Here is a 22,439-nt window from a genome sequence, read left to right on the forward strand (position 1 = left end):
TTTTAGCCTCCATTCCTCTAATCACCTCTACCCTCCAACAACTACATCTACCTATCTCAAGTCCTTGGAAAGGACTCAGTAGGTGGATGAAAATGCCAAGCCCACTCTAAACATCTGGCTGACTGCACACCCAACTGTAATAGTACCAAACTGTGATTAATCAATAGCCTTGGGAACTTATGCAATGTATTGTTTCAAGATCCTACAGAAATACGTGGGATTCAAGAAACCAGGGGTTATATTAACAGCATTTAACTTAATTTAAATTATATGTAATTATAAAGTAAATTCATGGAGCATTTTCCCCACTACTCTGAGGAGGCTGCCCCCTCCCCCAATGCCAATATACAGGTAGTCCTTGATGTATGACCAAAACTGAGCCCAAATTTTCTGTTGATAAGTGAGACATTTGTGAAGTGGATTTTGCCCCATTTTATAACTTTTCTTGCCACAGCTGTTAAGTGCATCCCTGGAATTGTTAAGTTAGGAACATGGTTGTTAAGTGAACCTGGCTTCCCCATTGACTTTGCTGTTCCGAAGGTCGCAAAAGGGGGTGATCACGTGACCCGCAGACACTGCGACTGTCATAAGTACATGCCAGTTTCCAAGCCTCTGAATTTTGATCATGTGACCATGGGAATGTCGCAAAAGTCACGCGTGTGAAAAACTGTTTTCAGTGCCGTTGTAACTTTGAACGGACACATGAGCTGGGCTTTGTGCGCATGTGCGAGAACGGAAGATGGCGCCCAGGCGTTTTGCTCCAGACGATAAGGAGAGCAAACGCTGGAAAAACATCTGAAAACCCTGAAATTTATGCGCCCGAAGAAGGTTCCGGGGATGTCCGGAATCCAGGGGACCCGAGGAGCCCAAACCTTTGCGGGGATCGCCGTTTCTGAGCGACCCCGGACAGTACGATCTCGAAGGTCTGTGAACTGCGAGCCGCCCGCGTTATCCGACAGTGGGGGGGGGGGGCGGCGTCGTGTCAGCGTTTTTCGATCCAGGAGATTTTCTTTGGTCTATTGAGCCACAGCACTGGGGTTTTACGGGACTATTGCTGTCTTGGAAGGAGAGAGAATTTATAGGACCAGCCCAGTCCCTTGCAGGGGTCGCCGTTTCTGGACGCCCCCGGGCTCTACAACTTTGGGGTTTTGGGTTCCGTGAGCTGTTTGCATTACTTGGCGGTGGGAGGAGTAACATCACGCCGGCTGCAACGGTGGTGGCTTCTGGCCTCTCTACCTGGCTTCTCTACCTGGCTTATCGAACTTTTTCTACCAGGCTTATTGAACTGCCTCATTGGGGCTGTGTGAGACCATCATCATCTTGGAGGGAGAGAGAACTTATCGGAGCAGTGTGGGGACTGAGCAGAGTGGATGGGTGGCTTCCCCCGATGCTGCACCAGCCCCTCCGGATGGCCCCTTTTTCCATCCAGCCTTACTTCCCTCCCAGCATTGCCTCCTCCCTTCTTTATCCCTGCCCAGTCAGGTGGCTCCCTGGATGCATTTTATTTCCTGCCTCCCTTTGCTTCGGTGAGGCTCTGCCTTGTGTCTTCCACGTACCATCTGGCGCCCCCTTATGGTGGGTTTTTAATTTCCAGCCACATCTGATTGTGGTGTTTGGTTACCCAGACTTGCTAGCCAAGTTCCATCTGTCTTTGGTCCTGCTATCTCAGTTCCATCTGGTTCCAGACCCGCTAGCTCAGCTTTATTTGGCTTCGAGTACCATCAGCATCATTACCTACCACTATTATCCTGGGAACTCTATTTGGAGCAGCACTGGTGGAAGACGACCTCCTATCCCCTTTATTTATTCCGGACTCTTTGGACTTATCCAGACCAACAGAAGAGGGGAATACGAACTACCCCCCCGTATACCTTCTCCGGACTATAACTGGACGCTAATCACAACATCTATTTTAATTACTTTAATTATGGAGAGCCATTTGGCTCGATCTGGACTCGCTTTTTAACAACGTAATAAGTGCGCAATTCTATTTTTTTCTTCCTTTTTCTATCTTTTGCTATCTTTTTCTTACTGTGTTTGGGATATGTTAGGAGTATGTATGAGATTGAATGAATGATCCCACTTTTTATCATTATTATTGTTGTATTTTTGTGTTTTAATCATCATGTGGGGATTGTTTGAGTGAGTGAATGAGTATGTATGATTCGGAGGACCTGGTGGGATTTGCGGGGGCCACCGGGGTGGTTGGGGGAACTACATCCACGGGAGAGGGTCGGAGCATTGCGGTCATAACAGGGAGAGGCAGATACGGCGGGGACTTTAGGGCTGGCCATTACCGGGGAAGGAGGGTTCGCTATATCACAGAGATCCCTCCTTCCGGCCCTATGAGTCCCACTCCAAGGTCAGATGGCGCGAGTAGTCAGGACCCTGGTCTCAGGCTGTTGTCGCTAAATGCCAGGTCTGTAGTTCACAAGGCTCCCCTCGTCCGGGACTTGATAACAGACGAGGGCGCAGACCTGGCATGTATTACTGAGACATGGCTGGGCACGGAGGGAGGAGTCCCCCTCGTAGAGATGTGCCCAGACGGATTTCAGGTGCTTCATCAGCCGAGAGCCCAGGGAAGGGGTGGCAGTGTGGCTATTGTAATCCGGGAGTCTTTAGTACCTCGTAGGATCCCTGCTCCGGAGCTTGTCGGGTGTGAGTCCCTACTGGTGACGCTGGACCTCAAGGGTCAAGTGGGTTTGCTGCTTACGTACCTGCCTCCCAACTACGTTGCAGCAGCCCTCCCCTCGCTCCTCGAGTCAGTAGCCGAGCTGGCGGTTGAGTTCCCTAGGCTTATGGTTCTGGGGGACTTCAATTTGCCTTCGCTCGGTGAACACTCTGATGGAGCGCAGGAGTTCATGGCTTCCATGACAGCCATGGGCTTGACCCAGGTAATTCGAGGCCCAACCCACTCAGCGGGTCACACGCTCGACCTCGTATTCCTCTCGGAGCAGTGGAGTTATGATCTTGGTCTGAGGGGAAATGAGATCATTCCCCTGTCGTGGTCAGACCACTGCCTACTGAGGCTAGACTTCCAGAGGCCAAACCCCCACCGTAGGGAGGAGGAACCGACCAGGTGGTTCCGCCCCAGGCGACTTATGGACCCAGTAAGGTTCCAGACGGAGCTTGGGGTTATTCCAGATGCTCTCGCCCACAGTTCGGCGGAGACTCTTGCTGCTGCCTGGCACTCGGCAGCATCAGAGTCTCTGGACCGGATTGCGCCACTACGGCCCCTCCGGGTCAGCGGCCCACGGAGGCCTCCTTGGTTCACCGAGGAGCTCCGTGAGATAAAGCGCCGGAGGAGACGCCTAGAGCACCTGTGGAGGTCCGATAGGTCCGAGTCGAGCCGGGCACTGTTGACATCTTGCACCAAGGAGTATATTTGGGCTCTAAGAACAGCCAAAAGATCACACATTGCCTCCTTGGTAGCGTCCGCCGAGTCCCGCCCAGCCGCCCTGTTTAGGATAACCCGCTCCCTCCTAAATAGGAGGGAGACGGAGAACCCCTTACAGGGTAAGGCTGAGGAGTATGTACAGTTCTTGGAGGACAAAGTTGCTCGGTTTCGATCGGACCTGGACTCCACTCCTGCAGATCCAGCCGAGACACAAGGGAATGATCTGGCAGACCATCTCTGGGTTGAGTTTCAGGATGTTGCCTCCGGGGATGTGGACAAGGCTATGCGAGCTGTGAGTGCCTCCACCTGTATACTGGACCCGTGTCCCTCCTGGCTGGTTGCCAACAGCAGTGAGGTGACACGAGGCTGGATCCAGGCGGTTGTTACCACCTCTCTTCGGGAGGGGCATCTCCCCACCGCGCTGAAGGTGGCGGTGGTGAGACCCCTCCTGAAGAAACCGTCCTTGGATCCAGCAGTTCTTAACAACTACCGTCCAGTCTCCAACCTCCCCTTCGTGGGGAAGGTTGTTGAGAAAGTGGTGGCCTTCCAGCTTCAGCGTACCTTGGAGGAAGCTAACTATCTTGACCCCTTCCAGTCTGGCTTCAGGCCCGGTTACAGCACAGAAACCGCTTTGGTCGCATTGACCGATGATCTCTGGAGAGCCAGAGATGGAGGCCATGCGTCCATCCTGGTTCTCCTTGACCTCTCAGCGGCTTTCGATACCATCGACCATGGTATCCTTCTGCGACGACTGCGGGAGGTGGGGGTGGGCGGCACTGTTTTGCAGTGGTTCTCCTCCTACCTCTCGGACAGGTCGCAGTCGGTGTTGGTGGGGGGGCAGAGATCGTCCCCGAGGCCCCTTACTTGTGGGGTGCCGCAGGGCTCGGTCTTATTCCCCCTACTATTTAACATATACATGAAACCGCTGGGCGAGATCATTCGGAGGCACGGGATAAAATACCATCAGTATGCGGACGATACACAGTTGTATCTGTCCGCCCCGTGCCAACTCAATGAAGCAGTGGAAGTGATGAACCGGGGCCTTGAGGCTGTCAAAGACTGGATGAGAGCTAACAAACTGGTGCTCAACCCGGAAAAGACCGAGTGGCTGTTGTGTTTTCCTCCCAATAATTTGGCTAATGTTCCATCAATCAGGCTGGGGGGGACAAAATTTATACCCCTCAGACAGGGTCCGCAACTTGGGAGTCCTCCTGGACCCACAGCTGAGTTTTGACCATCATTTGTCAGCTGTGACCAGGGGGGCATTTGCTCAGGTTCGCCTGATGCGCCAGTTGCGGCCCTACCTGAACCGGGAGGCACTCACAACAGTCACTCGAGCCCTTGTGATCTCCAGGCTGGAATACTGCAACGTGCTCTACATGGGGCTGCCCTTGAAGAGCATCCGGCGACTTCAGCTAGTCCAGAATGCGGCCGCGCGAGTGATCGTGGGCGCACCACGGTTCGCCCACATAACACCGATCCTCCGTGAGCTGCGCTGGCTACCTGTTGATCTCCGGGTGCACTTCAAGGTCCTACTTACCACTCACAAAGCGCTCCATGGTAGTGGATCTGGCTATTTGAGAGACCGCCTTCTGCCAATTACCTCCCTGCGTCCCATCAGATCGCACAGGGTAGCCTCCTCCGAATTCCATCCGCCAGTCAATGCCGACTGGCGACTACGCGGAGGAGAGCCTTCTCAGTTGCAGCTCCGACGCTATGGAACAATCTCCCCGTGGAGATCCGCACCCTCACCACCGCCCAGGCCTTCCGCATGGCCCTTAAGATCTGGCTATCCCGTCAGGCCTGGGGATAAAAAATCTTAGTTCGTCCCCTCCCGAATGATGAGTGAATGTTGTGCTCTATTTTTAATATTATGTATTGTCTTATGTTTTTTTGTCTTTGTACCCCCTTCCCCGTGTTTTGTAAGCCGCCCTGAGTCCCCTCAGGGAAAAGGGCGGCCTATAAATTATAATAAACATTCCAAACATTCCGTTATAAACCGAGGACTACCTGTACACTAACCAGAATCCAAATGAGGTTCTTGACCCAGAAGAGTTGCAAGCATCCCCACCCCCATCCCGCAAGTCATAGTTCCAGAGCAGAGGGGGTTTCCTCCCCCATCAAAAATGGAGCCCCAATTACCTTATTCTTCTCAAACAGCTCCGTTTGGATGGTCTTGAAATCCGTGTCAAGAGCGCAGGTGGTTTGTCTCCGCTTCCGAGCCAGGATTTCTTCCAGATCTTCGATTTGGGCCTTCAGCTTCTTATTCTCCCGTTCCAGATTCAGCTTCTCTGTTTCCAGCCGTTCTCGCTTGCCCCATTCGGCTGCGTTCTCAGCCTGGAGACGCTCCATCTTTGGCATGGGAAGAAAGAGGTGTGTGGGTGTGAGGTCAACGTGACTGTGGGGCTCCTTGTCACACACTGGAGCACAAAGTGACCTGCTGTCATGGGAGAGAGCTATGGCCAGTCTAGAGAAAAGAAAGACTAGTGTAGAGGTTATACAAAGGTTACGTACAGGCATGAGCAGCAAACTGCCATGCGCCTTAGTAACTGATGACCTCAACTGTCTATGAGCTCACCTAATTAGTAGAACCAGGCCCTACCAGGAACGATGGTGTTAGGTGAGACTCTACCCTGGCTGGGATGGTCTTAGAGACTGACAAGGAGAAGACGCCAATAACAATGCTGTGGCTACCTAGGCTCTTGCTTTGCTGGTTGAAACTGTATAAAAGCCAAATAAACTCTCCGGAGGCAGACAGACATTTGGACACCTGCTCTGATGGATTTCTGAGTCCTACAGACTAGGGGGGACATGATAGCAGTCTTCCAGTATTTGATGGGCTGCCACAAAGAGCGGGGGGGGGGTCAATTTGTTTTCTAAAGCACCAAAAGGCAAGACAAGAAACAATGGATGGAAACTAATCAAGGAGAAAAGCAACCTGGAATTAAGGAGAAACTTCCTAACAGTGAGGACAATTAACCAGTGGAACAGCTTGCCACCAGAAATCATGATCACCCTATCTTTGGAGGTTTTTAAGAAGGGACTAGGAAGTCTCTTATCTGAAATGGTGTAGGATCTCCTGCTTGAGCAGGCGGTTGGACTAGAAGACCCCCAAGGTCCCTTCCAGCTCCATTCTGTTCCGAATTCCTTGAATATCGTTTGGGTATGCTCTCAAACAATACTTTGCGTTCATAATCACAATGGAGTTGTTTGAGGGAAGCTATGGTATGATTTTCAAGCATACTGTACTTCTATCCAGCCTTGGCTGATTAGAAAAGCAACAGCTAGGCAACAACAGGAAATAAGAATTTGGACAATGTAGTTTGCATTGTAGAAGAAGTAGGAATTAGCAATAAGAATGTATGAAAAGTAGGATTTATAAAAGTAGGAAAAGTTCTATATTAGTAGAAGAACAACAAAGACTGGCTGACACAAATAACCAAACATAGACTAATAAGCAAAAGAGCAAGAAATAATAGGATGATAAGTGTAAAACTAAAATGTATTGCGAGGGAAATAGTGTTTGTAAAGATGCACCAATAGATATCTGCTGTAAGAAGGAATGTGTAATTCCAATGCTATTTGTAAGTGCTGTGTATGTTTTTGTCAATGTGCATAAGTTTTTATAATAATAATAATAAAAGAAAAGCAACAGAAGTTGCCTTCAGAAGTTGTGGGTGCTTCAACACTAGAGGTTTTTAAGAAGAAACTGGATGCCCACGTCTCAAATTTTATAGGGTCTCCTGCTTGAGCAAAGGGTTGGACTAGAAGACCTCCAAGGTCCCTTCCAGTTCTATTCTGATTGACTTTGAACAGCTTATTCAGGAGGAAAAGCAGACTTTCTCCAGCTAATAAATATTGCGCTTTATTGGAACAATGGCCTAAATATTGATATATAAAACACTTACAAAGATAGCATGAATCATACGGCTGCCTACAATGGCCGCATAGATATAACATTTGTGCTTATATTGGGACCAGGGTATTGAACTAAGATAAAGCTACATTCTCAGCACATGCTAACTTTGGTTAATTTTAATTAATTTAACAATTGTTAGCTTTGTGGTGCAAACACAACAATTTTCACCCATGCAAGGCTTACTTGTGAATGCATTTTACAGAGGTAAGAATAGATCTAGACCGAGAGAGGAGGCGACATCTAACAGACTTTGGGAAGAAAGAAGAAGCTGCACTTGATTCCTTAACAAGGATTGTCCATCTATGGCAGTGTTTCTCAACCTTGGCCATTTGAAGATGTCTGGACTTCAACTCCCAGAATTCCCCAGCCAGCGAATGCTGGCTGGGGAATTCTGGGAGTTGAAGTCTGGACATCTTCAAGTGGCCAGGGTTGAGAAACACTGATCTATGGTCTACATCATTGGCCCCCAACCTTTTGGGTACCAGGGACTGATTCTGTGGAGAGATGCTTTTCCATGGACTGGAGGGGGCATGGATCGGGAGTTGGTGACCCTTGGTCTACATCATGGATGTCAAACTCAAGGCCGGTAGGCTGGATCTGGCCCACAATATGATAGGATCCAGCTCTGGAAAAGGTAAGGAGCTGCCCTGCGTTGCTTCAGCCCAGTCTACCAATGCGAAGAGGAAACAGGGCACAATTTGGGGAGCAAGCTGGCCACGCCCACCCAATTGGCTACACCCAGTGAGTGGCATCAAGCTGGCCATGCCCACCCAGTCAGCCACGCACAGCCAGCCCCCAAGGTCAACCACAACCCTGATGCCGCCCTCAATGAAATTGTTTTTCGCACCCCTGGTCTATGTGATCTGTGGCCAATCATGTCCAGCTCTGACATTTAGGCAGCAAAATCTCTTGCTGGAATCTGGAGTCAAAGACTTCCACTTTCCTCCTCCAAATCCCAAGTCAAATCCCAAGTTAAAGGTTTAAGGTTCTAGATCAGGGGTCCTAAATCTGTGGGCTGCAACCCACTACGGGGCAATAGCCTAATCGGCACTGGGTTGCGTGAGTGGCTGGCCGGTGCATGCACGTCCGTGTGCATCAGCCCACTCATTATCACGGGCACTTGTGGTCCCACTCATGTGAGTGTCATCACAAACATCACAGGGGCTCGCACACATGCGCTTGCCCTTCCCGCAAAATCATCCCCTACCCTGCTCCAGGCCACCGAGACAAAAAAGTTTGAGGATCTCTGCTGTGGATCAACTCTTTGACCTCGGCTCCTGAGAATTCAATGGCACAGGTTCTAAATCAGTGTTTCTCAACCTTGGCAACTTGAAGGTGTCCGGACTTCAACTTCCAGAATTCCCCAGCCAGCAAATGCTGGCTGGGGAATTCTGGGAGTTGAAGTCCGGACACCTTCAAGTTGCCAAGGTTGAGAAACACTGTTCTAAAGCATCCATGGAACTCAGCAGCTGTTGAACTTCAATGGGACAAAAGGACATTCAGGGGATGCCCACGAGCAAATAGCAAATTCACTCTTCCCTTCCGCCTCACCTCTGACCGTAACTCGACCAGTTTCTTGTCCATACTTGAGCGAGCCCCCAGTTCGTCTTCTAGGTCCTCAGAGATGCGTCCCAGCTCATCCTGGTGAATCTCCTTGAGAATGTTCAGCTAGAGACAAAAAAAAAAAGTTATAAATTCCATTTGTGTAACAATCAGTCTTGGTGGATCAGATTGAGGCATTAGAAAGAGAGGTCCTTCAATGTCTGCAGCCACCAATGGCCACCTAGATTGTGCCCACTAACTTTCAAAATATTAATAGATTAACAGAGTTGGAAGGTACCTTGTAGCTCATCTAGCCCAAACAGGAGACCCTACACCATTTCTGACAGATGGCAGTCTCTTCTTGAAAGCTTCCAGGGATGAAGCTCCCACAACTTCTGAAGGCAACTTCTGTTCCATGGGTTGATTGTTCTCACTGTCAGAAAATTCCTCCTTATTTCCAGGTTGAATCTCTCCTTGATCAGTTTCCATCCATTATTTCTTTTCTAGCCTTCAGGTGCCTTGGAAAATAGCTTGAGCCCCTCCTCTCTGTGGCAGCCCCTCAAATATTGGAAGATGCTCTCCTGTCTCCCCTGGTCCTTCTCTTCACTAGACCAGCCGTGCCCAATTCCTGCAACCGTCCATCTTATGTTTTAAGCCTCCAGTCCTCTAATCCTCTTGGTTGCTCTTCTCTAGTAACGTTAGGGAGGAGACGAAGGAGGAAGAATGGTGGAGAGGGAGAAGGAGTGGCAGTGAAGGAGAAGGGGAAAGAGAAAGGGTAGGAAGGGGAAGAAGAGAGGAGGAGTGGGGGAGAGGGAGGAAAAGAAGAAAAGAGAGAGGAGAAAAGAAGAAGGTAGAGAAGAAGGGAGATTGGGAGGAAAGGAGATTGAAGAAGAAGTAGGTTTATTGTAAAATAAGATAGATGTACGAGGTGGCAGAAAAGAGACCCTGATTATACTTTTAAATTTTCAAATGGATTGTGATAAATGTTAAAAGATAGCACATAAATATCAGTAGAACTTATGAGAATGTATATTTGTGAAAGTATATGAGAGAAAAAAATAAAACTTAAAGAAAAAGAAGGAGAAGGAGAAAGAGAAGGAAAAGGAGAGGTGAAGTGGAGGAGAAACAATCAAAAGATACATTAAATCAGTGGTTCCCAAACTTGGCAACTTTAAGACTTGTGGACTTCAACTCCCAGAATTCTCCAGCCAGCAGAGCTCTCTTTTTCCCTTTCTTCCATTTTTAGCCATTTTTCTCTTGGGCTCTCAAAAGTTTCAGTTTTAATTCTTTTTCTTCCCCTTTCCCCTAACTTCTTATTTTTCTTTTCCCTGTTTTTGTGATTGTTGTATCTCTTCTTCAGAGTATTTCCTTTTTTTTTTATTCTAGTAACTTTCCCCAGGGTTTTCCCTGTTCTTCTCCTTTCCTTACTATTTTGTGGTTTCTTTTTTTTGAGGGGGGGGGGATCTTCCCCTTTGAGTTTGACATTCCTTTTGTAAATTATTTGTTGAAATTTGAATCCAAATCCCCAAAAGTTTCAAAGGGGATAATTTGGGTATTTGGATTCAAATCGAGACAGCAGAATAGGGAAATGTTGAAAAAAGTGTAAAACCTTTGGAGACACAGAAAGGGCATCATTTGTCAATCATCTCCAGTCTGGAGAAACCTTGGCCACTCGAAGATGTGTGAACTTCAACTCCCCAAATTCCCGAGCTAGCAAGCTTACGGGGGGATTCTGGGAGTTGAAGTCCACACATCGTCAAGCGGGCAAGGTTGAGAAACAAAATTGGTCCAAATCAAAACTGTTCTGGCACCCCCAACGTTGCCGCGTGGGCCAATGCAAGAACGCCTGGCTTTGTCCGATGGCGTTTGGTTCAAAAAGTGAAGGGAAGCTCACCTGTTTCAACACCTCTTGCTTGTTCTTGTTCAGCTCCTCATACTTGATCTTCCACTGGCTCAGCTCACCTTCCAGCTTCTCAATGTTCCTGCTGAGGGACAGCTTGTCCCTGAAGGAAGCAAGACAACAGCAAGGCTGAGAAATGGCACTGAATGCAACAGAGCTCTCTCTCTCTGCAGAAGCTCCCCATCTGCTGCTCCTGGGGTGGAATGCAGTCTGGATTCCCAGGAGGGAGGGGCTGTTTTCCAGAAGGCAAAGAGGCAGCAGAGCTTAGAAAGTCTGGTGGGCAGGAAGAGGGCAGGGGTGAGTTGCTACCGGCATTACTGCCAGTTCAGTGTGCGAAAAAAGTTTCTGCGCATGCGCTCGCTTCACTCATGTGCACACCAGACGTGCGCTCCACGCGTATACACATTTGCAAGTAAAAAGGTCTGTGCATGGCCAAAATCTAAAAAAATGGGGGGGGGGGGAAAATAATTTTTTGAAATGAAAGTTGTTCTGCGCATGCGCAGAACTGAAAAAACAAAATGGCGCCGCTGTAGGAGAACCGGTTTGGAGGTGTGGCAGGCCTGGGTCGCTATTGGTTCCAGTAATGCAGGCTGCCAAGTTGCTACCTATTCAGCTGAACCGGTCCGAACTGGTAGGAACCCACCTCTGGAAGGGGGTTAAAAGGCTCCTCCCAAGCTATTCTCAGAGTGTATTTGTAGTTGTTCAAATATGGGTAATCTTTGAATTACGACCACAATTGAGCCCAAAGTTTCTGTTGCTAAGGGAGACAGTTGCTGTGACCATTTTATGACCTTTCTTGCCACAGTTGCTAAGTGAATCATTGCATTTATTAGTAACATGGGAATGGGAATGTGTAGATAAGCCTCCTTCAAGTCGATGGACGTGAGGAGGTCCCCCTGGCGAATCCCCGCTAGGATAGTCTGCAGGGATTGCAGCTTGAACCTCCAGTATGCGATGTGATGGTTGAGGTTCTTGAGGTCCAAGATGGCTCTCCACCCCCCCCTGAGTTTTTGGGCACCAGGAAGAGAATGGAATTAAATCCCCTCCCTTCCTGGTCAGGTGGAACTTGTTCCACAGCATTGATCTCCAGGGGATGGTGAATTTCCTGGGCCATGAGTTCCCTCTTGAGAGGGCAAGAGTGGGTTGGACAGCGGATGAAATTCTGAGGCGGTTGAGAGAGAAACTCCAAGGAGAGTCCCTCCCTGACTGTCTGGAGGACCCAGGCGTCCTCAGTAGTCAGCACCCATTGGGGGGGTGAACAGCTGGAGCCAGCCCCCAATGGGAGGGGAGGGTTGAGGGTCACTTGGACTTACGGAAGGGCCTGTTGGAAGCCCTGCCACGGTTGGACCTGCGATAGTTGAACTGCTGCCTACCCCTGCCCGAAAGGACTGCCTGTCCTGGGACCTATCTCCCGACTGACCAGTTGGTCTGTTCGAGGGAGCGGAAGAGGATCCTGCAGACTCACTGGAACGAAAGGACTGCCTCTTGAAATAGGGAGCGGATTTACGATCCTGTTTCTTGTTCAAGATGGGCAGAACTTTCTGTTTATCCTTAGATTCAATCAAGAAAGGGTCTAAGACTTCCCCAAATAATTTGGACCCCTTAAATGGAGCAGAAGCCAATTTCCACTTGTTCTTTTGGTCCGCCTGCCAGTGATGGAGCCAGACAAGGCGGAGGGAGGTCACGTTGGAAGCTAATGCCCTAGAGGCAAATTTGACCACATTAAGGGTGGCATCAGCCGAATACTGGGATGCTGCAATACTTTTGGTTATTTCCTGGCGAAGATGAGTGTCTCCTGCTGGCAGCTTAGCCTGAAGCTCACGCAGCCAAATGACAGAGGCTCTGTTAAAGAAGGACGCAGATGAAGACACCTTAATGGCCCAAGCCGCTGCCTGATGAGTCTTGTGGCAGGCCTTCTTCGCTTTTTTGTCCTCCGCCTTGAGGCCTTCCAACAGGTCAGCCGGGAGGACTGAATTAGAAGTGAGGGCCGCTATAGGGGGAGGGTGTCTACTGATGGCAGGATCAGGATGACTTCCAGTGCAGGGTCAACTGAGTACAGCTTCTTGTCCCCACCACTGGGCGTGGCCAGGGAGCCAGGCTGGACCCATTGCCATTGAATGACATCCATAAAGAAATCGGGGACCGGCACCAGCTCTTGTTGAGGTGCCTGAACATTAAACATGCTAGCATTGGGGTTAACCGGGGCGGAATCCGAAGATCCCTGCACAGTCTTAAGTTTAGTACCCACTTGCGTGGTGTTCTTAGCCTTGTGCAAGATGGACTTAAATAGGCTAGGCTTGAAGAGCCCCGAGAAGGCAGGAGCATCCGAAGGAAGGTCCTCATCCTCCGAGATCTCCTGCTCTTCCTGATCTGGGTCCTCCAAAATGGAAGCCTCGCTGAGCGCTGAGGATTCCAGAGATGGGTGACAGACCCGCCTGGTGGTGGAGGGAGCCTCCTGCCTGGGCTGGGAAGAGCTGGGAGTGATGGGTACTTGGTCACGCCTCTGCATCCCCTGGGCTATGACCTGAGAGATGGCATGGGCGACCACTGCCTGCATGTGGGTGGATAACTCACGTTCCTGAGCTAAAGCACTGTCCGACCCAATGGGGTCCCTGGAAGGAGGAGGAACTTGCCAGGCAAGGATGGAATCAGCTAGCCGAATGCTGGCTGGGGAATTCTGGGAGTTGAAGTCCAGACATCTTTAAGTTGACAAGGTTGAGAAACACTGCTGTAGGAGAAGTCAAACGACATGAAGCAAAAAAACAATTTAAACTGTGCTAGTGATGGGGAAAAAAAATAAAGGAAAACGAAAGGGGAAAAGCTAGAAGGAGAGTCCAAGCCTAGTTAAATTACGCCGGAGCTCACAAATCCAAGTCCTGAACGGGCAGACTGAAGAAAAATTCTGGCGCCAAGTAACACCAGGAGGTGTGGCCAAGGAAAAAGATTCCTCAGTCCCAGGGCAACCAGACTGATTTAACCCGTCTCTTGGACTCTCCCAGCGGTGCACAGAAAAAGTTATTAAATGTTGTTGAATCAGTTACTTGTGTGTGCTTTCTGGATGCGATTGCTGCTGCAAACTCTGACACGTCCTTGCAGCAAATGGCAAACAGCCAGGTGAGCATATTCAGCACATTATTGCAGCCTGATTCAGCATGAGCAGCTGATTGGCGGGTGGACTGGCCTCTCCGAATACCCCCAATCAGCTGTTCCAGGCTGCAGGGATTGCCACCGACCTTCGTCTCCTTGGTGCCTAGTGTTTTTGGCTACATTCGGTGTATAAGACACACACAAATTTTCACCCTCTTTTAGTGGGGGGGAAATGTGACTTATACTCCAAAAATATGATATATTTAAAGTTATTCAAATAGCTTTTTAGTCTGGCAATATTATGTCTGTAGGCAAACAACAATAAAGGAAAGTACTCAGAAGTAACTCCACGTGTCATTCTTGGTTCTTGGGCCTGACATTAATTATTCCAGACAAACAACTACCTTAGGTATGTTCTGTGAACTCTTAAGAAGGGGCCTCCTTTTTCGTCTGCCTGCCTGCCAGACATTCCAAGTTCTGCAATGTCTTTGCCCTCTGGGAAAGAGCCCCTCCCTTCTGGGAATCCAGAGCACTTTCCACCACAACTCCCGAAGGAACCCTCTGGTGGAGGAAGAGGAGCTGTGAAATAGTGGCACTCACTCCCTTTCTTTGAGGAGCACTTTCTGAGACTCGTCCAGCCGTAGCTTCAGGGCGGTAATCTTGGTGGCATCCTCCTCAATAACGGAAACGTCTTCCCAAAGCAGCCGGTTCCTCTCCTGACGAGTGAAGGACGAACGGACGCTAACTGAGCTTCGTTGGTCCCAGCATTCACCTTCTTCCTGCTTGTTCTTCAGGAGGTTCTCCATCAGTTCAAACTCCTGCAGGGACTGAGAATCACAAATGGCCAAAGTCAGGGAAGAAAAAAAAGCCCTTAAGGCATAAGAGCCACAATGGCACAGTGGTTAGAGTGCAGTACTGCAGCTAATCCTGCTGACTGCTAGCTGCCTGCAATTTGGCAGTTCGAATCTCACCAGGTGCAAGGTGGGTAAAATGGCCCTCCATTGGAAGGTGGCCTTCCGTCCTTCCGAGGTGGGTAAAATGAGAACCCAGATTGTTTGGGGGGGGGCAACATGCTGACTCTGTGGGCATGGCTTGGTGAGTGTGGCAAGGGAAGGATACTACAAAATCTCCCTTCCCTCCCCATTCTGGGGCCACCCAGAGGTGGTATTTGCTAGTTCTCTGAACTACTCAAAATTTCCACTACTGGTTCTCCAGAACCTGTCAGAACCTGTTGGATTTCATCCCTGGAATCAACCCTACATTAATTCTTCAACTGAATAGGAATGTTCTACAAGCCGTCATCCTTTGAGTGCATTAAGGTACAATTGGGAAATTCAACCTGACACTTATACTAAAAGCGCTACAAGATCACGCTGAAAACAATTTTTGCGGCAAAATGGCAAATTTTAGATGGGTGGCTTTAAAACTTTTAAAAAATTTAAGCATAAAGCTTAAGCATCACACATCAAACCTCTTGGATATTCAAAAGACCCTAAGCCATTGTTTCTCAACCTGGGTAACATTAAGATGTGTGAATTTCAACTCTCGGAATTCCCCAGCCATCAAGACTTGTGGACTCCAATTCCCAGAATTCCTCATTTGACTGGGGAATTCTGGGAGTTGAAGTCCACAACTTTTAGTTGCCCAGTTTGGAGACTCAGTTATATTTTATTCTCACAAACTCAGAACTGTTGCCATGCTGCTGAATTTTACTGATGCTTAACAGATTAACAGACTTGGAAGAGACCTTGTAAATCATCTAGTTCAATCTGCCACACAAGCAGACCCTACACCATTTCGGACAGATGGCAGCCCAGTCTCTTCTTGAAAGCCTCCAGTGGTGAAGCTCTCACAACTTCTGGAGGCAACTTCTGTTCCATTGGTTAATTGGTCTCACTGTTAGGAAATTTCTCCTTGGTTCTAGGTTGTTTCTCTCCTTGATTAGTTTACACCCATTGTTTCTTGTCCTGCCTTCTGGTGCTTTGGAAGATAGCCTGACCTCCTCCTCTCTGTGGCTGCCCCTTAATTCTCGAAAGACTGCTATCCTGTCTCCCCTGGTCCTTCTCTTCACTAGACTAGCCATACCCAATTCCTGCAACCGTTCATCCTACGTTTTAGCTTCCAGTCCCTTCATCATCCTGGTTGCTCTTCTCTGCACTTTTTCTAGAGTCTCAACATCTTTTTTATAGTGTGGTGACCAAAACTGGATGCAGGATTCTAGGTGTGGTCTTACTAAGGCTTTATAGAATGGTATTAGTACTTCCCTTGATCTTGATTATATCATTCTGTTAATGCCACTTGGGATTTCATTGGCTGTTTTGGAAGACTGCTATCCTGTCTCCCCTGGTCCTTCTCTTCACTACACTAGCCATGCCCAGTTCCTGCAACTGTTCATTGTATGTTTTAGCCTCCAGTCCCTTCATCATCCTTGTTGCTCTTCTCTGCACTTTTTCTAGAGTCTCAACATCTTTTTTATAGTGTGGTGACCAAAACTGGATGCAGTATTCCAGGTGTGGCCTTACTAAGGCTTTATAGAGTGGTATTAGTACCTCCCTTGATCTTGATTATATCATTCTGTTAATGCAACGTGGGATTGCATTGGCTTTTTTGGAAGGCTGCTATCCTGTCTCCCTTGGTCCTTCTCTTCACTAGACTAGCCATGCCCAGTTCCTGCAACCATTCATTGTATGTTTTAGCCTCCAGTCCCCTCATCATCCTGGTTGCTCTTCTCTGCACTTTTTCTAGAGTCTCAACATCTTTTTTATAGTGTGGTGACCAAAACTGGATGCAGGATTCTAGGTGTGGTCTTACTAAGGCTTTATAGAATGGCATTAGTACGTCCCTTGATCTTGATCGTATCCCTCCGCTAATGCAATTTAGGATTGCGCTGGCTTTTTTGTCTCCTGCTGGCTCATAAATTGATTCAGACTCCTGCCGTAAGAGCTTTAAAGATGATGACCAACAGTTTGAATTGGACCTGGAAGCAAAGGGGCAGCCAACGCAGCTTGCTTTATAACCTGAAATGCCAGTTCAGCCTGGATTAAATCTCCAAACTCCATCTTTGGGTTGATAGAGCAGATGGCTTGCTGTCCACATATCATGGCAGATGATGATATTCGTAGCAGAGCAAACTAGAGGGGAACTCATATGAGAGGTGCGGGCAGAATTGTTCAGGAGATGGCAAGTTCATTGCCAGTGTTCCATCTTATTGTATGGAGCAGTGGTTCCCAAACTTGGCAACTTTAAGACTTGTGGACTTCTGCTGGCTGGAGAATTCTGGGAGTTGAAGTCCACAAGTCTTAAAGTTGCCAAGTTTGGGAACCACTGGTATGGAGGATCACCAGGATCAGGTATCTGATAGGTATTATTCAGGTATCCAGAATAATCTGCCAGATCACCTTTGGGTGATCTGTTGTGTAAATCTAACCGTGAGTGAAGATGAATGAGCCAGCCCTTCAATGGCATCTGTCTGCCCACTTAACTGGAACCCAGTGAGCCAAATCCCTGCACAACCATTGCATCATTCCTCAGCATGGGAACCGGGAGGAATTGTTCAAACTGTAACTACTTTGGGGAACAATTAATTCTTCATTATCTATATTCTGCAAATGTAAACACGCTTGTCTTAGCAATCCGTTCACATCAGCCTCTGTCTTTGAGGCCAGCAGTTTTCTTTTGATGTACACCAGCTGCTTTTATGAGAGCCAACAATTCTCTTTCACGCAGAAAAATGTTTCATTGCTGGCACCCTGCCCATCCCAGCCGAACATCTCTGTTGCATTGTAATAAGCCTTGTTGTTCTTTCAAGTATTTATATGTCCTTCATTCTGGAGGTGGGGGGGAGACAGAGAGAGAGCGAGCGAGAGAGAGAGAGAGCGAGAGAGAGAGAGAGAGAGAGGGAGAGAGAGGAAGAAAGAGGGAGAGGAAGACAGAGAGAGTGAGAAGAAGAGATAGAAAAAGAGAGAGGGAGAGAGAGGAAGGGAGGAGGGAGAGGGGGGAGACAGAGGGAGAGAGGGAGAGGGAGAGAGAGAGGAAGAAAGAGAGAGAGAGAGGAAGACAGAGAGTAAGACAGAGAGAGAAGAAGAAAAGAGAAAGAGAGATGGAGTGAGAGAGGAAGGGAGGAGTGAGAGAATGAGGGAGGAAGACAGAGAGAGGAAGAGAGAGAGGAGAGAGAAGAGAGAGAAAAAGAGGGAGGAGGGGGAGAAAGAGGTAGAGGGAGGGGGAGAGAGAGGAAGAAATGGAGAGAAGAGAGAGAGAGGAAGAGAGAGAGTGAAGAAGACAGAGAGAGAAGAAGAGAGAGGGAGAGATGGAGGGAGGATGGAAAGAAGGAGAGGGAGGGAGAGAGAAAGAAATGGAAAGAGCGAGTGAGTGAAGAGGAGGGAGAGGAAGAGAGAGAGACAGAGAGAGAGAGGAAGAGAGGGAGAGAGAGAGAGAGAGAGAGAGAGAGAGAGAGAGAGAGAGAGAGAGAGACCATTTCAATGTTGTGAAAATGCAAAGTTTTCAGAGCTCCCTAAGACGTTTGCACAATCAAAAGAATTTTCTCTTCGGCTGCTGTTATCCCAGGAAATCAAATCAAAGAGGAATAGTAGCTGAACCGCAGAAGGTGAGAGAATTCTGCCTTTACAAATCAGCAGCAAAACCCCAAGGTGGGTTTGCACAAAAGGCTTAATTGACCAGGGCAGTGAAAACTAGAGGCGGCATTCACACAACAGAAAAGCTTGACATTGTTTTTATTTTCTTTGAAGGGTAGGAATCCATCTGATTTTACTAATGGTCAGTCTTCAGGCAATGCTTGAGCACTGACTGGCTGGGGAATTCGGAGAGTTAAAGTCCACAACTCTTAAAGTTGCCAAGGTTGAATGCCCCCCTCCTCTAAATTTGTGGTGGGTGGGTTTGAAATGTTTTTCTGGGGTGGCTCCATACTGAAATAAAAAAGGAATCTAATGCATCCTACAGAATTAATGGCTTCATTCATATCCTATGCTATAGTACTCTAAACCATTGCATTTTAGCCCTGTTCTGCTGAATAAACCACGCTTGGCTGGATTTGGGTAGAACATTGCACGATAAACCACACAAACCATAATTGCCGAATTGAGGCAGGGCACCCAGTCAAAACCAAACCAGCCACATTCTGGCACAACGTGAGAGGTGAACAGCACCGATTCCAGTGGTTTGGGATGAAAGGGCGCTTGGAAGCACTGGAAAGCAAGCATAAACTCTGGCATATGCATCCACCATGCCCAAGATTTGGCACTATCTCAGTTTAGAGCGAACACTGTGCGATTCACATGTTGGATTCTGAGCCCTGGGAAAACCATGAGTTGCCTTGCTCAGGGACTGTGTTTCAAATTCTTTTAGAACCTCTTCTGTAGGTGTGGCCTACTTTGTGGGAGTGGCTTGCCGGCTATGTGACTGGGTAGGCGTGGCCAACTTATAAAATGTGGTGAAACTCACTTAACAACGCTCTTGCTTAGCAACCAAAATGTTAGCTCAGAAACTCTGGCATTGAAGTGTGCAAGTCTTAAAGCTGTCAAGTTATAAGACCCTTGCACCCCTAACCCTTTAGGAACACCCCCCCCAGGGGTGTTCAAACTTGACAGCTTTAAGACTTGTGGACTTCAACTCCCAGGATTCCTCCTCCAGTCATGTTGGCTCAGGAACTCTGGCATTGAAGTGTGTAAGCCTTAAAGTTGTCAAGTTACAAGACCCTTTCACCCCTAACCCTTTAGAAACAAAACCCCAGGGGTGTACAAACTTGACAGCTTTAAGACTTGTGGACTTCAACTCCCAGAATTCCTCCTTCAGTCATGCTGGCTCAGGAACTCTGGCACTGAAGTGTGCAAACCTTAAAGCTGTCAAGTTACAAGTCCCTTGCACCCCCTAACACTTTAGAAAAAAAAACCCAGGGGTGTTCAAACTTGACAGCTTTAAGACTTGTGGACGTCAACTCCCAGAATTCCTCCTCTCGCTCTTCATCTTGATGATGTGCGGACAGGCGGGCGGGGGGAGGGAGCTGGAACCAGTTCTAAACGGCACGGTAGATTTGTGGAACCTCTTCTATAGAAGAGGTTGGAACTGGCAGGAACCCACCCCTGGAGTGCGCCCAAACCCCCAAAATGCAATGTGCCCCTTCTTCGCATGCCACCCCCACGTGGCAGAAGCCCGAAGGCCAGCTGGCTGGCAGGAGGCATGCCCTCATGCGCAGAGGAGCTGAACTGGGGTGACGGCTCGCATGCCATCAGAGAGGGGTAGCTGCGTGGGCACCTCTGGCATGTGCGCCATAGGTTCACAATCACAGTTTTAGGTGCTTCCGATCTATAAGAAGTCCTCGACTTGTGACCACAACTGAGCACACCTTTTCTGCTGCTAAGCGACAGCGTAGTTGAAGAAGTTTTGCTCCATTCTGATGATCTTTCTCGCCGCAGTTGTGAGGGGAATCACCGCAGCTGTTAAGTTGGTCACACGGTTGTTAAGTGACTCTGGTTTTCCACCTTGAAAAGGCTTGTCAGAAAGTCGCAAAAGACGATCCCACTGTGACCGTCATGAATAGGAGCCAGTTGCCAAGCATCTGAATTTTGATCACATGACCCATGGGGTGTGGCAATGGTCGTAAATGTGAAAAATGGCCACAAGTGGTTCTTTCCAGTGTAACTTCGAATGATCCCTAAGTGAATGTTTTTAAGGGGAGGAACGCCTCTTTCCTGAGAATTCAAAATTTGTCAAAGATGGTAGGAAATATGGCCTTGAAAAATTGACAGAACAGAATAACAGGCTTGGGAGGGACCTTGGAGGTCTTCTAGTCCAACCCCCTGACCAAGAAGGAGGATCAATACGCCTCTGGAAAAAGGGCTGTCCACTCTCTTCTTTAAAAACCTCCAGTGTTGTTGAACCCACAACTTACAACTTTGTAAAAGGTGAGGGGAATATCCCAGGAAACCTGTTAAATAAATAATTAGTTGAGCTATGGGAAACTTGACATTGTCCCCCCACCCCCAATTTATTATGATAAGCCGCCCTGAGTCCCCTCAGGGAAAAGGGCGGCCTATAAATAAACTACAAACAAACCAATGGAATGATATTTTGGGTTGGGGTGGGGGTGAAGGGAAAGCAGCTCACAGCCCAGGGCTTCCCATCCCTCTGACCAGTGGTGAAATTCAAATATTATTAGTACCAGTTCTGTGGGCGTGGCTTGGTGGGCATGGCAGGGAAAGGATACTGCAAAATCCCCATTCCCTCCCGACTCTGGGGCCAGCCAGAGATGGCATTTGCCGATTCTCTGAAGTACTCAAAATTTCCGCTACCGGTTCCCCAAACAACTCAAAATTTCCACTACCGGTTCTCCAAACTACTCAAAATTTCCACTACCGGTTCTCCAAACTACTCAAAATTTCCACTACTGGTTCCTCAAAGTACTCAAAATTTCTGCTACCGGTTCTCCAAACTACTCAAAATTTCTGCTACCGGTTCTCCAAACTACTCAAAATTTCCACTACCGGTTCTCCAGACAGTCACTGATCTGATTTTGGAGAGCCTCCATGCCCCCCCCCGCAATTGGGAGGAGGGCTCAAGCAAGAAATTAGCCCTGATTGGCTACCTAAACACAAGAGGGCAAGGTCTGAACTCACCTGAATGCCTCAGAGCCTTACCTGGTGATTCCCAGATGAAAGCTGACAGTCTGGGAATATTCCTATATAGGTAGTACTCCACTTACGACAGTTCATTTAGCGACCATTTGAAGTTAGAACGGCACTGAAAAAAGTGACTTATGGCCGTTTTTCACACATGACTACTAAAGCATCCCCATGGTCCTGTGATTTATATTTGCATGACTTTTGACAACTGACTCACATTTATGACGGTTGCAGTGTTGTGGTGTGATTTGATCATCTTTTGTGACTTTCTGACAAGCAAAGTCAATGGGGAAGCCAGATTCACTTAACAAACGTGTTGCTAATTTAACAACTGCTCTGATTCGCTTAACGAACGTGGCAAGAAAAGTTGTAAAACGCGGCAAAACTCACTTAACAAACTTCTCACTTTGCAACCTAAATTTTGGGCTGGATTGTTGCCATAAGTCGAGGACTACCTGTATTATAGGCAGAGAACAATAGAGCAGCTAGTTTGAACTTCACCTGTGTGGGGTCTGGTCGTTCATGGTTGATATTGGATGAGGTCAGTTTGTAGAGATTCTCAGCTCTCCAGATCATGGCTGTCCCAAAGGTGCTTTTTCAGGAGGCAGCTGGACTTTCTTATTTTATTTTTTTGGGAAGACATTTCGCTTCTCCTCCAAGAAGCTTCTTCAGCTCTGACTGGATGGTGGGAAATGGAAGGATTTATATTCCTTGCAAACAGCTCGTCATTTGCATCCTTTTAGAGGGTCCTTGAGGCCACTTGGAGGTTTATCTGTGTCCTAAAGGGTCATCTGAGTGGTGCAAATGGTTCCTGTGGTCTGCAGTTTCTTCTTCTTCTGGAAATCCATTCCTACTCCCACGTCATTCAAAGGGTGTTCATCCCAAATTGTATAGGTAAAAGTCTGAAGAAGCTTCTTGGATAAGAAGCAAAACATCTTCAAAGCAAAAAGATAAAAATGT

At 48.1% G+C, this 22,439-nt stretch overlaps 1 protein-coding gene across 1 annotated transcript in view; it reads right to left on the minus strand.

Moving 5' to 3' along the window:
* The window catches only part of CCDC102A (coiled-coil domain containing 102A), a 40,597-nt gene that overhangs the window by 16,533 nt on the left and 1,625 nt on the right, over positions 1-22,439 (minus strand). The window contains exons 2-5 of the mRNA XM_087728500.1: positions 14,446-14,672; positions 10,753-10,861; positions 8,868-8,984; positions 5,540-5,749 (exon numbers count right to left, since the gene is read on the minus strand). Coding sequence (XP_087584626.1) covers positions 5,540-5,749; positions 8,868-8,984; positions 10,753-10,861; positions 14,446-14,672 — 663 coding nt within the window. The remainder of the gene's footprint in view (positions 1-5,539; positions 5,750-8,867; positions 8,985-10,752; positions 10,862-14,445; positions 14,673-22,439) is intronic.

The sequence above is a fragment of the Thamnophis sirtalis genome, unplaced genomic scaffold (genome assembly GCF_051295495.1).
Source record: "Thamnophis sirtalis isolate CommonGarterSnake01/CBP01778 unplaced genomic scaffold, rThaSir2_p1.2 scaffold_14, whole genome shotgun sequence".
Classification (NCBI taxonomy): Eukaryota; Metazoa; Chordata; class Lepidosauria; order Squamata; family Natricidae; genus Thamnophis; species Thamnophis sirtalis.